Here is a 15693-nt window from a genome sequence, read left to right as displayed (position 1 = left end):
ATAAAGCTCTTTAGAATAGTTAATAATGAGTGTGATAATTATCTCCTGCAGAAAGACTTAGATGCAGTAAACCATTGGTGCGAGAATAATTTATTAACTATTAACTCTGGAAAAACTAGATATATGACATTTACTAATAAAACTCAATACTTCGTCAGTAAATATAAAATTCATGGAGTAAGAATAAACAAAGTAGAACAAATTAAAGATCTTGGTATTATTTATGACAGACAATTGAAATTTAGTAATCACATAAATGATTTAGTGCAATCAACGAGAAAAACAATAGGTTTTATCTTTAATCAATGGCCTGATTTTTAAAATGGTAGTTCTTATGTGTACTTATATAAGACACTTGTTAGATCCAAACTTGAATTTGGTTCAGTCGTTTGGAACAGTTTGTCTAATATACTTATTAACAAACTTGAAGCAGTACAGAAATGTTTTATACGACTACTATGTTATAAAATGAAAAAGGACTACTATTCACACGAGTATGAATATTGGTTAACTTTTTGGGGACTTCAATCTCTAGCAGAAAGAAGAAATTTTATGGATAAATACTTTTTTCAAATGGTATTGGATAATAAATATAGTAGTGATTACTGCTTGGAAAATATAAGAATAAGAGTGCCGTGTTATAGTGTAAGAAGTCAGTCAACATTGGTAGCACTAAATTCAAAACGTGAAATATTGAGAAGAGTGGCAATGTCTTATAACAGTTTAAACTGAACATATGTTGGGGGAAACAATAGAGCAATTATTTTATTTTATTATATTTTTTTTTACAAAGATTAATCTGTTTTAACTTCACGACAAGGGTCTTGATTTTATTATTATTATATATCTTCAGAATACCTTTAGTTATAACATTTTATTCAAAGAACCAATATTTTATGTGGAAATATTACAATAGGTAACCAGGATCTTTTACATAGAAGATACGAAATTTTAAGCAAAGTTGACTCATTATTTTAACGATAGTTAAATGAAACTAATTTCCATAGTTCTGTTAATAGTATTTTATGATATTGACTGTATCTTTTTTAATCTTATTTTATAATCAGCTTTAATCTTGTAATGTGAATATATTAAACTTCTGACAAGGGTCTTAACCTACTAATATTAATTCTATGTCACAAACTTTCTGGTCTGTTTTAAATGATTGTATAATAGTCTTAACATAGTGCTGTATTTTTGCCAATGAGCTGTTCACGGCACTGAAAATAAAGTTGTTATTATTATTATTATTATTATTATTATTATTATTTTTTTTTTTTTTTCTTTAGCAATATAATTGTATTTTTCCATATTTAAGCGATTGAAAACTACTTTATCTACTGTGCAAGATTGGTAGCCTCACTCCGCATTTAGATAACAAAAACACAATGTTGCAAACTAAGTAGCACGTAATAAAACATCAATTGGGCAAGAACATTAATCATGTGACGATTAAAAGGCACCGTATGGTGCATTTTCTCATGTCAATTAGGAATTCGTGTTTATAAATTGGATGTCACCATTAACTTACACTCGGTTTTAAGTATTTGATTTAAAACACCGATCAAATGACAATGAAGTTTTCAGATAGGAGATAGTGACACTGAATTCTGCAAATAGACCACAAGCAGCTTTAATTATTGTATGTGCATTATTAAGCTTCTTAATGAAAATATTGAAGTAAAAATTGTCATGTACAATCTAACCCTAAAGGGAAATATATTTCAAACCTTATTTTCCTTAAACATTTACGGGGCATTAGATTATTCCGGTTTTTGGCGAAATCTGGTTCTTTTTTTCGCATCGTAGACTACTTTTTTTGGTTTATAATAGGTTTATCCTCCTGACGCCCAGAGGAAATCGCCTACATGAAGCAGAAAGACTCTTAACTGCTGCCCAATTGCACAACATAAGGCGCTTCTGCTATTGTTTGTTTGCCGAAGCTAAATTTGAAGTGTAGAAATTAATCTACAAAAGGTTTCATTCAGCAAAGCTCGAGATATCCGGAGGAACGAACGGGCAAATGTCATCATTTTCCTGTAGAGCCGGCTCTACGCGGGGTGTCAGGAGGTTATAATAAATATTTTCATATTAAATGATCAATTAGGATGAAAAACCTATTTTAATAGCCAATAATACCACACTAAACAATTACAAATACACACAACAGTTAATATCAGAAATTTTAAAAATTCAATTTTTTTCAGTTTTTCCTCTGATGACTGAACATCATTCTTGACTAACATATTGACTTTTTTGTCCCAAAAATACAAACTTCTTTATTTGAAGGTTGATAATATAGTTGATGAAGATTAAATTAATCATTTCAGCTCTTTAATGCCTATCGAACATCAATATTCTAGAAATAAAACACTTTTCTTTGTGATTTTCATAGTCGGCAAATAGACCACTTTGGAACATTTTTTCTCAGTCGATAATATAATTTTGCAATGAAACGCTAGTCGGCTTTTAATTTTTTGGTTAATTCTAAGCAACACAATGTACTTACAATGATTTATTATGCCGACATACTATCTTTAGACCTATAAATTACGAGTCCAGCAAACAAGCCACTTTCAAGCAGCTATAGATAGATAGATAGATATTATGTGTGTGTGTGTGTGTTTTCCTCACACATTGGAACAAAGATTGAAACAGTGAGCATGCACTGACACCATGTAGCAATTTGTCAAAACATTATTGGTACTTAATAAATTTTCGTCCTCCATGAACGACGTTCTCGATTTACTTTATTAAAAAACCTAATAGAAAAACCAAGATAGATAGATATTAACAATACCTGAATCTGTATCTTCAAGTTTCTCTTTCAGTCTTGGAAATGCTGGTCTAAGCGCTTCAGGAAATCTGAGAAATACTTTATACATCATCAATACTGCTTTCTTCCTCAAATACGGCTTTGTAGATGTTAGCTAGAAAAGAATAAATTTAAATAATAAAGTAAATTAGGAAATCTACTAATATCATATCTATAAATTATCTTTTCTTAAATGTAATATTTCATTCAAAGACAGGAAGATATTATGCATATAAATATATAAAAAGTATATACAACTACCTACAAGAATCCCACCGTAAGTGTAGTGTATTCTTATGTATTACCGATTTAGTTGTTTATGAGAAAACAGTAGCTGGAATTGTCGTACCTCCTATATAAGCAACAAGACGAATTATTTTGCTTGGTGAATCAGTCAATAGGAACAGAGTTATATACTTTAGTTGTAATATGCAACATTACTGGTACTTTTACCGACTTAATTGTAGTACCGAACACCAGAAGACTGAAGAGTAGTCTACAATAATAAACTTCTTCCAGAGTACTCCCACTGCTTCCATACACTATTTAACTTTAGAATTAAACTATTATAAAGTCAATCTATAAAGTGTTCTGACGTTCTGTTTGAAACAAAAAAAAAAAAAAGTATCGAATTATACCTGAATTAATATAAATATATAAATAACAAAATAAAAAATCATACGTCTTAAGCAGATTTGGGAAATTAATGTACACTGAAAAAATAGGACACAAAACTGTTTATAATTAGCATTAGAAGTTAAATTTTATTTTAAAAGTTTTACTATTGTTTTAATAAATAAATTTGTCAGCAAAAACATCATAAAAGTCATGCTGAGCAGAAACTGAAATCTTAGTACATACATCGAACAGATAAAGCTACAAAACGTTACTTTTTACTGGACTAGCGAAAATTAATTTTTACAGCAATTACAATATATCTAATAAAAAATAAACAACCACAATAAAACACGAAGATTTCTCCCCATTCAAAGCCTTCAAATTTTTGCTTTTTAGGCAATCTGCTTTCTTTGTTCAACTCCAACCTATGCTTTCCTGTAGTAACGTCAATAATTCACCCTTTCAGACTTGGTGGTAACATTTGTGTACATCATATTTTAAGATTAATATAATTACTCTGGAGGACTCAAAATGGCTGGGTTTTCATGTCAATGGTCCTTGAACTTGTCTAAATCTCTTTCCGCTATTTCTGTGGTGCTTTCATCTGTTGTCAGGAAGCTACGCACATTTCTTGTAGAGTACTTACAGGGGCTATCACGATGGACGAAGCTCAGCCACGTAGGCTGTTTTATTCTTGGCGAAACAAACTATTTGCAATAAATCCTCCTTCTGCTTTAGTGATGTGTTTTGAGTTTCTAAGCTATGTAGATCACTATGATCTTTTGGATTAATGCATTTTGTATTTTACATACGTACTTCAACCCTAGTACATGCAAAATGTTTCATCCATAATTGTCTATGTATGACATCCGCAAACAAATGGACGGTTGTATTTAATTTCTTAAGTCAAAAAGAATAATAAGACAAAATAAAAATAAAATCTGAGAGTAAACAAAAAATCAGGTCTAAAAGGGTTAAGACAGTTTCTTTACAGCACTTGTAAGCCTCGGTTCGATCCAAGACCTTATTTTGATTGGTTTTCCAACTTGCATTGCCTTGTTTCGCTTCAAAGTTAAATTGCACAACAAACTTCTCATTGGCGCCGAACAAATCAGAGCCAGACAGACGAACTAAATTCATTATTGCGGGGCTAAATTCATTATTGCAGATAAAAACCTTGAAGAGGTAGATATAAAACCAGTAAAGTAACATTTTATATTGGTAGAAAAGTATGCTCATATCGTATTCTCAGTTTAAAACCCTTTTCTACAAGATCTTAACATTTCGTTCGAAGTGCGTAATGTAGTACCGTTGCAAAAGTAAAGAACGTTTTGGAAATGTTGAAACCCAATGCTAATTAACGGATAGTTTATTCTCAAAACTTCTCCCTTCTGTCCTATTAAACTGAAATGGATACCTTAGAAACAGTATAAAATTAACATCGAATATTACAATTCCATAAATGCTTGTTTAGTCTAAGCTCTTACGTGAAATACGACTTAGTTCCAGAAATATGTGATTAGTTTCTTCTATAGTACTTAAATTATAAATGCAAATCTTCACTCCTCCTTTCCTTTAATACGCAGATTAAAAATTGTTTTACAATGAAAAACACATGAAGAGACAGGGATAGAATAGATCGTTATTTCTTTATTCTTTCTTTTTCAGAAAAAAAGGGGGGGGCAAGAATTCCCAAGCAAAAAGGCTATGAGCAAAACTTTTCCTTTTGTTTAGAAAGCATTTTTTTTCTCAGGTACTTGCATTCCTAACAGCAATCAATACTAACTAGCAAATCGTGCACTGCTGGCATTACAGAATAATGAATAATAGAAGAAAGAAGAAAGATAGGATAGAGAAGAAAGAAAGGATTGAAGAAAGAAAGGATAGGAAAAAATGGAGTTATCCAATGACTTTCACTAAGTACCAAAAGTTGTGTATTGACTAGTCTTCATTCTTCGAATGAGTTTTAAAATTGTAAAATGTATGGTAAAAGAAAATTTCACTTAGCCTAGTTCCATAAATTTGCAAATATAAGTATGAAATTACTTTAAAATGACATCTCCGTGGTTTCTGTAGCCATCCTGAATTTATGCAGAGTGAAAAAGTGTTTGCATATCCGTTGCGCCTGTGTCCAAACCATTCAATCTATCTCTGACTATTTTTCATTCCCAAAATCCTTCATCTGATGAATTCATCTCAAACTAAAACACTACCTGCTTCTACAGCAACTTCAGCAACTCCTACGACCATTTTTTCTGTCTTATTGTGACATTCTACGTCCAAAACGTGCGAACCTTCCTTTATACATTTCCTCTGCAATCTGATTCTCCGAATCAATAAATATTTTTTCAAAAAGTAAATTGTAACAAGGACCGGTAATTTCCTATTACTTTTAGTTGATAAGGTCATGTAGTTTTCAGTGATCAAGTTTATTACTCATCCATTACACTTATTTACAGATGATTCGACACTGTTGATTTCGCAAAAACTTGTATGAAACATGTCTCGAATAACTTCGTTTATCGATGATCATGGTTAACAGTAAATTATCCCGTTCTGATTGTAAGTTTAGCATCCCTTTTCGGCATAGATGTTGAATCTCTCTTCCTGCTTTACAGATACCCACCATGGTTACCCTATTTTCGTTTGTACCACACTCCATCTACAACAAGCAAAGGCAGTTACAGCACTGTGATCTCAAACCATCCTATTCTACACTATCTTATCTAACACGTTGCGTTTTACTTGCATCTAGCTATTAAGATAGCATACAGTTCGTATTAATATTTTTGTCTAGATAAGGTATAACGATATTATCAAACTCAAAATGCACAGGCTTTAATGAATACTCTTTTTACCAGACAGAAACTTCCAGATAGTTCTATATATATATTTAATTCTATGCTGTGTGAGATGCTCGTAACATACGCTCCAGTTGGTTACCGGGATCTTGTATCATCGATGTGTGTTCTTCTAGCTACCAGCAATGCAAACTGCCATCTTTTGTTTTCCATACTCACAGTTTTGTCTTTTCAGTCAACGTAAAACGCATTAATTTCCTTCATTCTCTTCAACTTTACTTCGAACTCTATAATCTGTGAATCACTTCCCCCTTTATTATCGTTCCTAGACGCTTTAAAAACAGCATATCACGGTGTGCAGGCCTTCTGTTCTCGAGTTGTGGGACAAAGATCAGCTTTGGATTTAGTTAAATTTTATAAAGCTATAATTGCTTGTTAGAACAAAATATATGGAACAATCCTGTAATTAAATGTTAATTTGAGACGAACGAAGGTAAATGACGAGACGGCTGATTAGTTATGTCGTATACAAATTTGATTCTGCAAAACTTAAAAATCAATGAAAGACTATTTCTTTCCGGAACAGAGAAACTTACTAGCATCTGCTTAATTTGTATCAATTTCCCGTGATCCTTTAAAACATCAAAGGTCATAGTCATTTGCACGTAATAATGTCGAAGAGTTTCTTCGCTTCCCCTGAGGTTTCCTTTCCCGCTGTAAAATTTCAGATGATTGTAATAGTAGTAGTACTATAAACTCTTGTTTTAAGGTATTTATTCTGATATGATGAACAACTGGAATTAAATCTTTATTTTACATTTGCTCGCGCTTAGAAGCAATCTCTATATAAATTTTCCCATAACTTGGGTTTATATTGTATTGGATTCTCTTTTTCAATCATCATACAATTACAATGTCGTAACGTACCTTCTCGAGCCGGCAAAATAATGTTGATTTCCTTCAGACTATCAATAATGAGACAGTAAACTTCTCTCTTGTTTGGGTCACATTCAAATTTTGCCTTCCTATATTATATATGTCTTCCTAATTTTGCTAGAACGTCATACTAATGTAATCTCCAAATACAAAGAACAAAAGCTGAGCGGTTGTCGGCAGACGTAAATGTATCTCACGAATTACCGATGTGTTTCAACTTTTCCGAATGCGTCTCAATACTATTCTTGACTTGGCATTTTGTCGTTCAATTCTAACAGATCTTGCAATTAGCTTAACATAAAAACTACTAATGTGAAATAAATGTGCGGCCCAATAAACTGTTCTACCCTCATTGTGAAAAAGGGTTCTTAAATCATGTCAAACTGCACAGTTTCCTAATCTTTTTGAGTGACGTCACACTTTACTGAACTCGAACAACTGATGTGTTTTGAAGACTATAATAATCGAACAGTAATTGTGAAATGATCGATATGAATTGACAAAATATGATTGAATATAACTGTAAAGCTTGAAATCACATTAATGATTGTAATAATTACGGTAAATCATTTTATCTGTCAAACTATTGGTATTACAGAGGAGCAATTGTTTAAAACAAGATATAATCAATGAAATAATAGTAATTAATTTCCCTACACCAAACAATTTACTTTGTTTATTGACATATCGTTTTTAATTCATAATGACCGACAATCCAAGAACATGATTACTGAATAATCTGAAAAGAACATTAACACGAGAGGTAACTCAATTTGCTGTCACGTCAGTATTATATCAGAAAGACAAAGGAACAAGACATATTGCTTTTAAGCATGGTAAGAGTTAGACATATCTTTAAAAGACTGAACATTTTTTCACCTAGTGATAATACTTGTAAAAGTCAGAAGGCTATCATAGAACCAACAAGCCACCAAGACTGATTACGATAAGACTGAAACTAAGATCAAAACGGAGATCCTAAAGTGAGATGTTTCAGTTATATGAACCACTGTTTATATAATCCCGTTTTAGTAGGTCAAACGGCTTTGTATAGAACAGTACATATACGATATTTAACAATAACTTGCTGCCCTCTTTTAAAATAGAAAAATTTTGTTTCTTTACACTATTTGTGCTGAGAATTCTTTCCTTAAATTACGAGTAAAAATTTACCTTTTCAGCGCTATCATTTTGAATTTGAATTCCACAAAACAAACATCAAACTTTTCCTTTTAATAGCTAATACATATGAGTTCAGAACATTGTAACAGACTTAGGTTAGGTTAGACTTGAGCATAGTTGCTATGGTAGACTTCCACTGGTATAATTTTTCCCAAAATTAATTTTAAGACTTTACAGTAGAGTTTCAAGAAGTCAAACTCACCTGGGTCATTGCAGGATTTTTCGGGTTTAATTAAGTTTCTTCACCTTTTAATTTTCTTTGGCGTAAAAACGTTAAAATGTGATTCTTATATGAAAAATTTTCCGTTTTTCTATTCTAGTGGCTGAATTCGTTTCTTCTCTCGTGTTCGTTTATTTATTGAATTGTAAAGTTCCTATTCAGTATCGATGCTATGTGAGACGTGGATCTACAGTTTAAAGTGGAAACTGAACGACAGTAATGCGCTTCCATATCCACTCCCACCGGGAATCGAAGACAGGGAAATATGCACCATAGGCTTGCTAGCCACTAGACTAACGGAGAGAGCTGTTCAGTCTAAGTGCATGAAGAAATCACTAAATTGGTTTCTTGGTTTGTTATTACTTTAATATACAGGAGTTGGACAAAAAATCTAAAACGTTTGTGAGAGTGTGAAAATCATACCTAGTATGGTGTGGGGCCTCCTTTTGCGTTCAAAACAGCTTGAATCCGACGTGCAATGGACGTATACAGCTCCTCAATCGTGGTGTGTGGAAGTTTGTACCAATGTTCCTCCGAAACATGCTCCAGTTCCGTAAGGGATGCTGGTGGAGGGTAATGAGGCCGAACACGCCTTTCTAACTCAGACCACAATGGCTCAATGATGTTCAGATCTGGTGATTGTGGGAACCTGGTCACGCTCCTCAAACCATGATTTCACCGTTTTTACAGCATGACAGGGTGCCAAATCATCTTGGTAGATGCCATCACCATCAGGGAACAATATTTGGGCCATGGGTAAAACCTGGTCCCCCAAAATGGCCTTATACGCCTTAGCATTCATCATTCCATGCAGGGCTATGATGGGACCTGCAGAAAACCACGATATCACTGTCCCTACTGTAACAGAACCAACCCCATGCTTTATAGTTAGGAGCAGACAGTCTGTATCATAGGCCTGCGACGGTGTTCTCCATCCGTAAACACGACCGGTTGTTGGAAACAAGGTGAAGGTCGATTTATCGGACCACATTACGTGTTTCCACTGCTCATGAGTCCACGCCTTGTGGTCCTTGCACCACTGGATACGCCTCTTCCCATTTACTGCTGTGACCAGGGGTTTGGCGATAGCGGCCCTGCCATGAATTTCATTTTATGAAGTTCCCGTCAAACTGTTTTCGATGAAACCGGGTTCTGTGGGCCGGAATTGAGTTCAGACGTGATTTTCATTGCAGTGGTCTTCTTTTTAGCTGCTACAATTCGTTTTAATGCCATCCGGTCCCTATCTGACAGGATTGTCTTTCGACCACTGTTGTGCTTTGCAGACGTTGTTTGCCCACGAATTGTGTATGCCCTCGTGACATTGGACACAGTGCCTTTCGATACTCCTACAAAGTTCGCCACTGTTGCCACTGAAGCTCCAACCAGACGGGCACCAACGATCATGCCTCTTTCAAATTCTGTCAGGTCGCCCATTTTATCGCACCACTTTCACACCACGACACTCACAGTTGAACTGGTTACTGCTGACGAAAGAGGAAGGTCCACATGACACACTGAAAACAAAAAAAAAAAAAACTATCGGCAACCGCAACACGTGTCGCACAGTGGAGGGCCAAACTTACGTCTTTAGATTTTTTCTATGAAGTGTCTTTAGATGTTTTTGTTACTACCTGTATATCCGGGTGAAGCATTTAAAACTGTTTTTGGAAATATCTGGTAAACTACAAATCAGATTTTAAAAAAGTTGTAACAAAAGTTTTGTGTCTCGTAGGGGTACATCCAATGACCACACTCGACCCCCCTGCCCCAACCCGCAGGGACGGGACAGTCAACTTTGGAATCTTAAATAGGAACCCGCATTTCTTATTGCAGATTCGGATTCTCCGGGTAAAAAGTACAAATTTTGTATTGAACATTTTGTTCGTTGCGTGATAGATATCGCTGTAATCGACAAAAATCAAAATGGGTAAACATCGTTGACAAATGACAGGCAAATGTTCGAAAAGTTGACCATTTTCTGATACATTTTTTACCATTCAAATTACCGTCTATGGAGCACGGATTGTGACCATGCGTTGCAGTCCGTAGGTAGACTCTAGCTGTAGGTATAACACTCGAATGTGTATTGCAGAAAACGGGCATCATTTCAAACATTTGTTTCAGTAACAATCGAGATGTGTGAGAGGCAAAGGGAATGGGGAACGCAAAGACTAATTTTAATTCATTGATAAACAAATCAATGAATGTTTCCAACTGTTGTCCATTTCAGAGACATCTCTGACAGAAATTAGACCAATAATGTGGACTAAGTAATGTATTATGTTCTGGAGAATCAAGTGTTTTTGCTATGAAACATCGGTTTCCCATTACAGATTTTAGAACTGTCTTTCTAACCTCCTGAGATGGCGGGGGATGAATAACTATGGTGTAATTTGATGGCATTTGAGAATATATCAACACTATCTACTTTAATTTTCCTAATCTGATGTGCATTTTTTTAGATATAATTTTTCAACTGTTTCTAACCCATTTTGAATTTTGTCATTTACAGCGCTATCTATCACGCAACGAACAAAATGTTCAATACAAAAGTTGTCGTATTTTTTTTCGCGGAGAATCCGAATCTGCAATAAGAAATGGGGGATCCTATTTAAGATTTCAAAGTTGACCTCCTTCCACCCCCGGGGGTGGGGCAGGAAGGTCGAATATGGTGTCATTGGGTGTCCCCCTTTGGGACGAACAACTTTTGCTACAACTTTTTCTAAACCTGATTTGTAGTTTTCCAGATATTTCCAAAAACAGTTCAAAATGCCTCATCCGGTATATATTCCGCATATTGTTACCCAGTGCCAAACTCTAATTTGATCAAACTCTATTCAGAAACGATAAAAAACAGTTAAAAACTGTTTCCGTTTGATAATATAGAAGCCTGCTTATGTTGGACATCATTGGTTCCATTGAAAAAGTGCAAACTTACAGGAAGTGAGTGCATTTTCCAAGCCTTAGTAACATACGTATTTCTAATGCAATAATTGCGTATTACTTGCGTATCAGTATGTATTTTATGAATAACAAATACTAGGGGTACTTCGTGATATCCGGTTAATAAACGGAACTTCACTGATTTGAAGATTCAGCCTCCTCAGTAGGCTGATTTAATGTGCTTCTGTCCCCACATATATATCATACAATCTCAATTTTGCCATATACATACCCCGTTTCGTCAACCATCCCCTGCGTCAAAATAAATATATGAAATTTTTCCAAAGCTGAAGGACATGTGACAAAAATGCCCCAATTTGGTCAGACTGTTTTTGCGTGATGCTAAGTATGAATATCGGGCGCTCTCCATCGCGTATCCGTTTGTTCACTGCGTCAAATACGAAAAAAAAAAAAAAAAAATTAGACTTACATTTATGCCAAAAATATCCCTAACCAGTTTTTTTTTTCCTTCTTTCTTTCTTTCTTCAACGCTACTGTGTTCACAAATTGTGATTGACACACACAGAACTTACGATGAACTTAAGAATGCTGGTTATGGCTTTTGCATCAGGTACACGAATCTGGCAAAAGTGTTTAGATACTATGTTCGTTATCGCTGGAACTCACATCATGCATGTCCACTGTTGAGAAGACACATTGAATTTTATAGGCATACACATTGAACTGTCAGAATACATTGAAGATATTGAAAAACTCAGTCAAAAGTAAATTTACTTTTAAACACAAGGAAATCGAAGTGGAAATATTTGATTCATCTCCGAAATAGCTTTCTGGGGCTTCAGCCTAAAAGTTTTACTGATCCAGCAGTTACGGGATAGAATACCTAGTTTTCAACCACGCAGTATTTAAACGAATATTTTCATGTTGCGTCACTTCATGTTGTAATGTGATAATCTATGATGTTATGTTGTAATGTGGCAATTTGGAATCGCAAACTAAAACACTGAAAAGTTGTGTTATAATATGTCCAAGAATATATTCATCACTTGTGATGTGCCCTATATAACACGTATATGATATAGTATGTTCCCTCTACTATCTTATATTTCGCTTCCAAACCTGAAACTTAATTCATGAGCCACTCACATAATATAAATAAATTTGTTTACTAATCGTTAAGGTAACTAGCAAACAATAAGCTTAATATCAATACCCAAGGTTCAGGGAATTTTATATCAATCAGACTTTTCCAAGTAGACTAGTTTATTCAAAATTAAAAAAAAAAAAAAAAAAAATTGTTCTCTGTGATTAATGTTCCTTAATGAAAATGATTTCACTAATCAAAAAAAAAGTCGTTCAGGTACACCTCTAGACCCAGAGGTCCCCACCTATTTAAAACCTTAAATAACAGTTCGCTCCAACATGAAGCTTCCTTTAAAATTTGTCTAATATTCCTTAAGAGAGGTTCTGAACATGCGTCCTCGTACAAGCCATGAACCTCACATACTCGAAAGACAGACCCAACATTCTGAGTACTGTCTGGCCTAAGTCCCTAATTCAGGAATCGCCCTTTATTGGACAACCCTTAAGGAAATAGCTAGGTAACAGACTTTAAAAGGTAAACGGAAAGGGAAATTTCCTTCATTTAGGAATAAAACCCCTCCACTCAGGCTCGGTAGTATGAACAAAATTCAAGCAAACAACAGCCTATCATCCCCTTATGTGAGGAATTAGCTGTGAAAAATCTAATCGGCTAATCAAATGCAACTAACCGAGAAGAGAGAAAAAAAAGAATATATATTACTCATCCGGCCCGGATGCAATAGCAACGGCCTTCCCTAAAAATCAAAAGAAAATTTCTGAAAACAGACAGCGTCCGAAAGGAACGTTGCCACAATAGATCTAGAGATCTCTACTAAATTTCATTTCCTTAAATATTCCTAACCGGGAATCGAACCTATCCTTAGACTATAAACCCAAGGACATACAATCAGAACTTAAATATTCTGATTCGTATTCCACTTAACAAGTCTAAAGGTTGACCCTATACACAACCATCTCTTTCGGCTGTACCCTTGCTCTGACTTAAAAGAAAGCAGCGAAGCAAAAGAGACCCAAGGAGCACGAAAGCTCCTCCCGCAAGAAATTCCGTCTCGACTCTATCAAAAGAATCCAAATTCTGCCTCCCCGCTGCTATTTCCCTTTTTACTTATATACGGATTTAACAGCTTCCCCCTCTCCGCAACGACGAGAAGAAACTGTCACTGAGCTTAACAGTGTTTCCAAATGAGCTAGCAAGCTACTAAACTTTAGCCTTAATTAGAATTATTTTTCTAAAACTGAAAAGAATAACTTTCAAGATTAACATATACATATATATATATACATTAATTAATACATAAGTACACAGGAAATATATAACATTATATAAAGATTAATAGACAAAAACCAATTCTACAATAATTTTACCAGCGCTGGTCCTTACTCTAAATAAATATGCATTAATAAACAAGAAATAATATAAAAATTAAAATTCCTTTAAATATATGCATATATATACAAACTAGCAATGGGCCTGAAAGTGCTCATTGCATATACCGCGACCTTTAAAAAAAAAAAAAAAGCTGTGCTTTCCACTTAACTTTCACAGTTAATAGTCTCTTCCAGTCTTTTTCCCCCGAATACATTAAGGGAAAAAATCACTTTCGAAACACAAACACAAATTTCACATACACTCACTTAAACTTTGATAATATATGCATTTGGGACTTATGAATGCCCAAAAGTCTGAAGTCCGGAACAGTTTTCTCCCCCGTTCACATTAAAGGAAAATTCACTTCAAAAACACTCACTAAGCACAATTATTAACAACACACAAAAAATCAGAAATTGATAATTTATCACGAGGACTTATGGCTGCCTCGAAAGTCTAATGCCTCGTACAGTTCTATGAATCAATTTGAACCAATTACACTTTCCTGTAAATTAAATTATATATATATATACCTTGGTGCCGTGATGGCATGACCTTGGTGCCGTGGAAAAATGGAAAAGCACTAGTCTGGGATTTCACATGTTCCGATACGTTTGCTCCTTCCAATTTACCCCATTCTTCAATTCAGGCAGGTCTCGTCGCCGCTCACAGAGAATCAGACAAAAGACTAAAATACTCAAACCTATTGGACAAATATTGGTTTGTAACAGTAGCAATAGAAACCAGTGGGTCTTGGGGTCACGAAGGATCTAATTTAATTAATGAAGTTGGTCATCGAATAGCAATCAAAACTGGTGACCCCCGAGCTACTGCATTCCTTTTCCAACGTATCAGTATCGCCATCCAGCGCGGGAATGTGTCATCGATCCTAGGCACATTACCTCCTGGTAAAGAACTGGACGAGATTTTTCTTCTATAACACACAATAAGACGGAAGGAGACATATCCGAGGAGGCTGACAACCACTTTGACTATGTTCATGAAGAATGTTTTGAATCCAGTTTGGATAAATATACATTGTTGGAAGTCATGGCTAATACCGGATTGATGGCAAGAAACATCGTGTGATGTCGAAGAAGCGCCAAGAGAAAGAGAAGCTTCTTCATAAGTATAAACGAGAAATGAAAGGTGCAATTAGAGAGATCAGACGAGACAGTGCTTTCTTAGCTAAACACCAGATCAAGGAACAAATCCAGAAGGATATGGAGAGAAAGAAGAAGGTGAAAGATCTGTTAGGATCATTGGCTTCACAAGAAGGAGAGTTTAAGAAAATTAAGAGGAAAAAGAAGTAACTAAGTGTAAAATATTAAATGGATATTTTTGGTATATATATATATATATATATATATATATATATATATATATATATATATATATATATATATATATATATATATATATATATTGACTTACAACTTCAATCCTTACAGATCCAGTTTCCTCCTGATTTGGGATGCTTCTTTTCTCTCCGGAAACCTGATGTTTTTCCCTGGAGTCCTTGGAATTCCCAGTCCTTCTCCGTCCGTAAAAAGGTCTATGAAATCCTCGTCCTCCTGTTGCGTTCTTGAGGGACCCGGAAGATGCTCAAAAGAATGGTGCCCCTCCTCTTTAAGCCGCTCGCACTGCATGTCACGAATATCTTTCAGTGTCATTTCGGCCGCTTCCACTCGGCTTCTTTTGGAACTTGAAGCTTCATCTTGAGCAAACCTTGCTCTCCTTTTAT

The 15693-nt window shown here is 34.7% G+C and overlaps 1 protein-coding gene across 2 annotated transcripts in view; it reads right to left on the bottom strand.

The window, feature by feature from the left end:
* Positions 1-15693, bottom strand: part of g (adaptor-related protein complex 3, delta 1 subunit-like garnet) — an 895910-nt gene that overhangs the window by 744588 nt on the left and 135629 nt on the right. For both annotated transcript variants that reach the window (XM_081759537.1, XM_081759539.1), the window contains exon 5: positions 2801-2930. In XM_081759537.1, the coding sequence (XP_081615663.1) occupies positions 2801-2930 (130 nt within the window). The remainder of the gene's footprint in view (positions 1-2800; positions 2931-15693) is intronic.

This window comes from Thermobia domestica, chromosome 5 (assembly GCF_964235325.1).
Source record: "Thermobia domestica chromosome 5, izTheDome1.hap1.1, whole genome shotgun sequence".
Classification (NCBI taxonomy): Eukaryota; Metazoa; Arthropoda; class Insecta; order Zygentoma; family Lepismatidae; genus Thermobia; species Thermobia domestica.
Note: the sequence above shows the minus strand (reverse complement) of the source record. Positions and strands in the feature narration are given on the sequence as shown.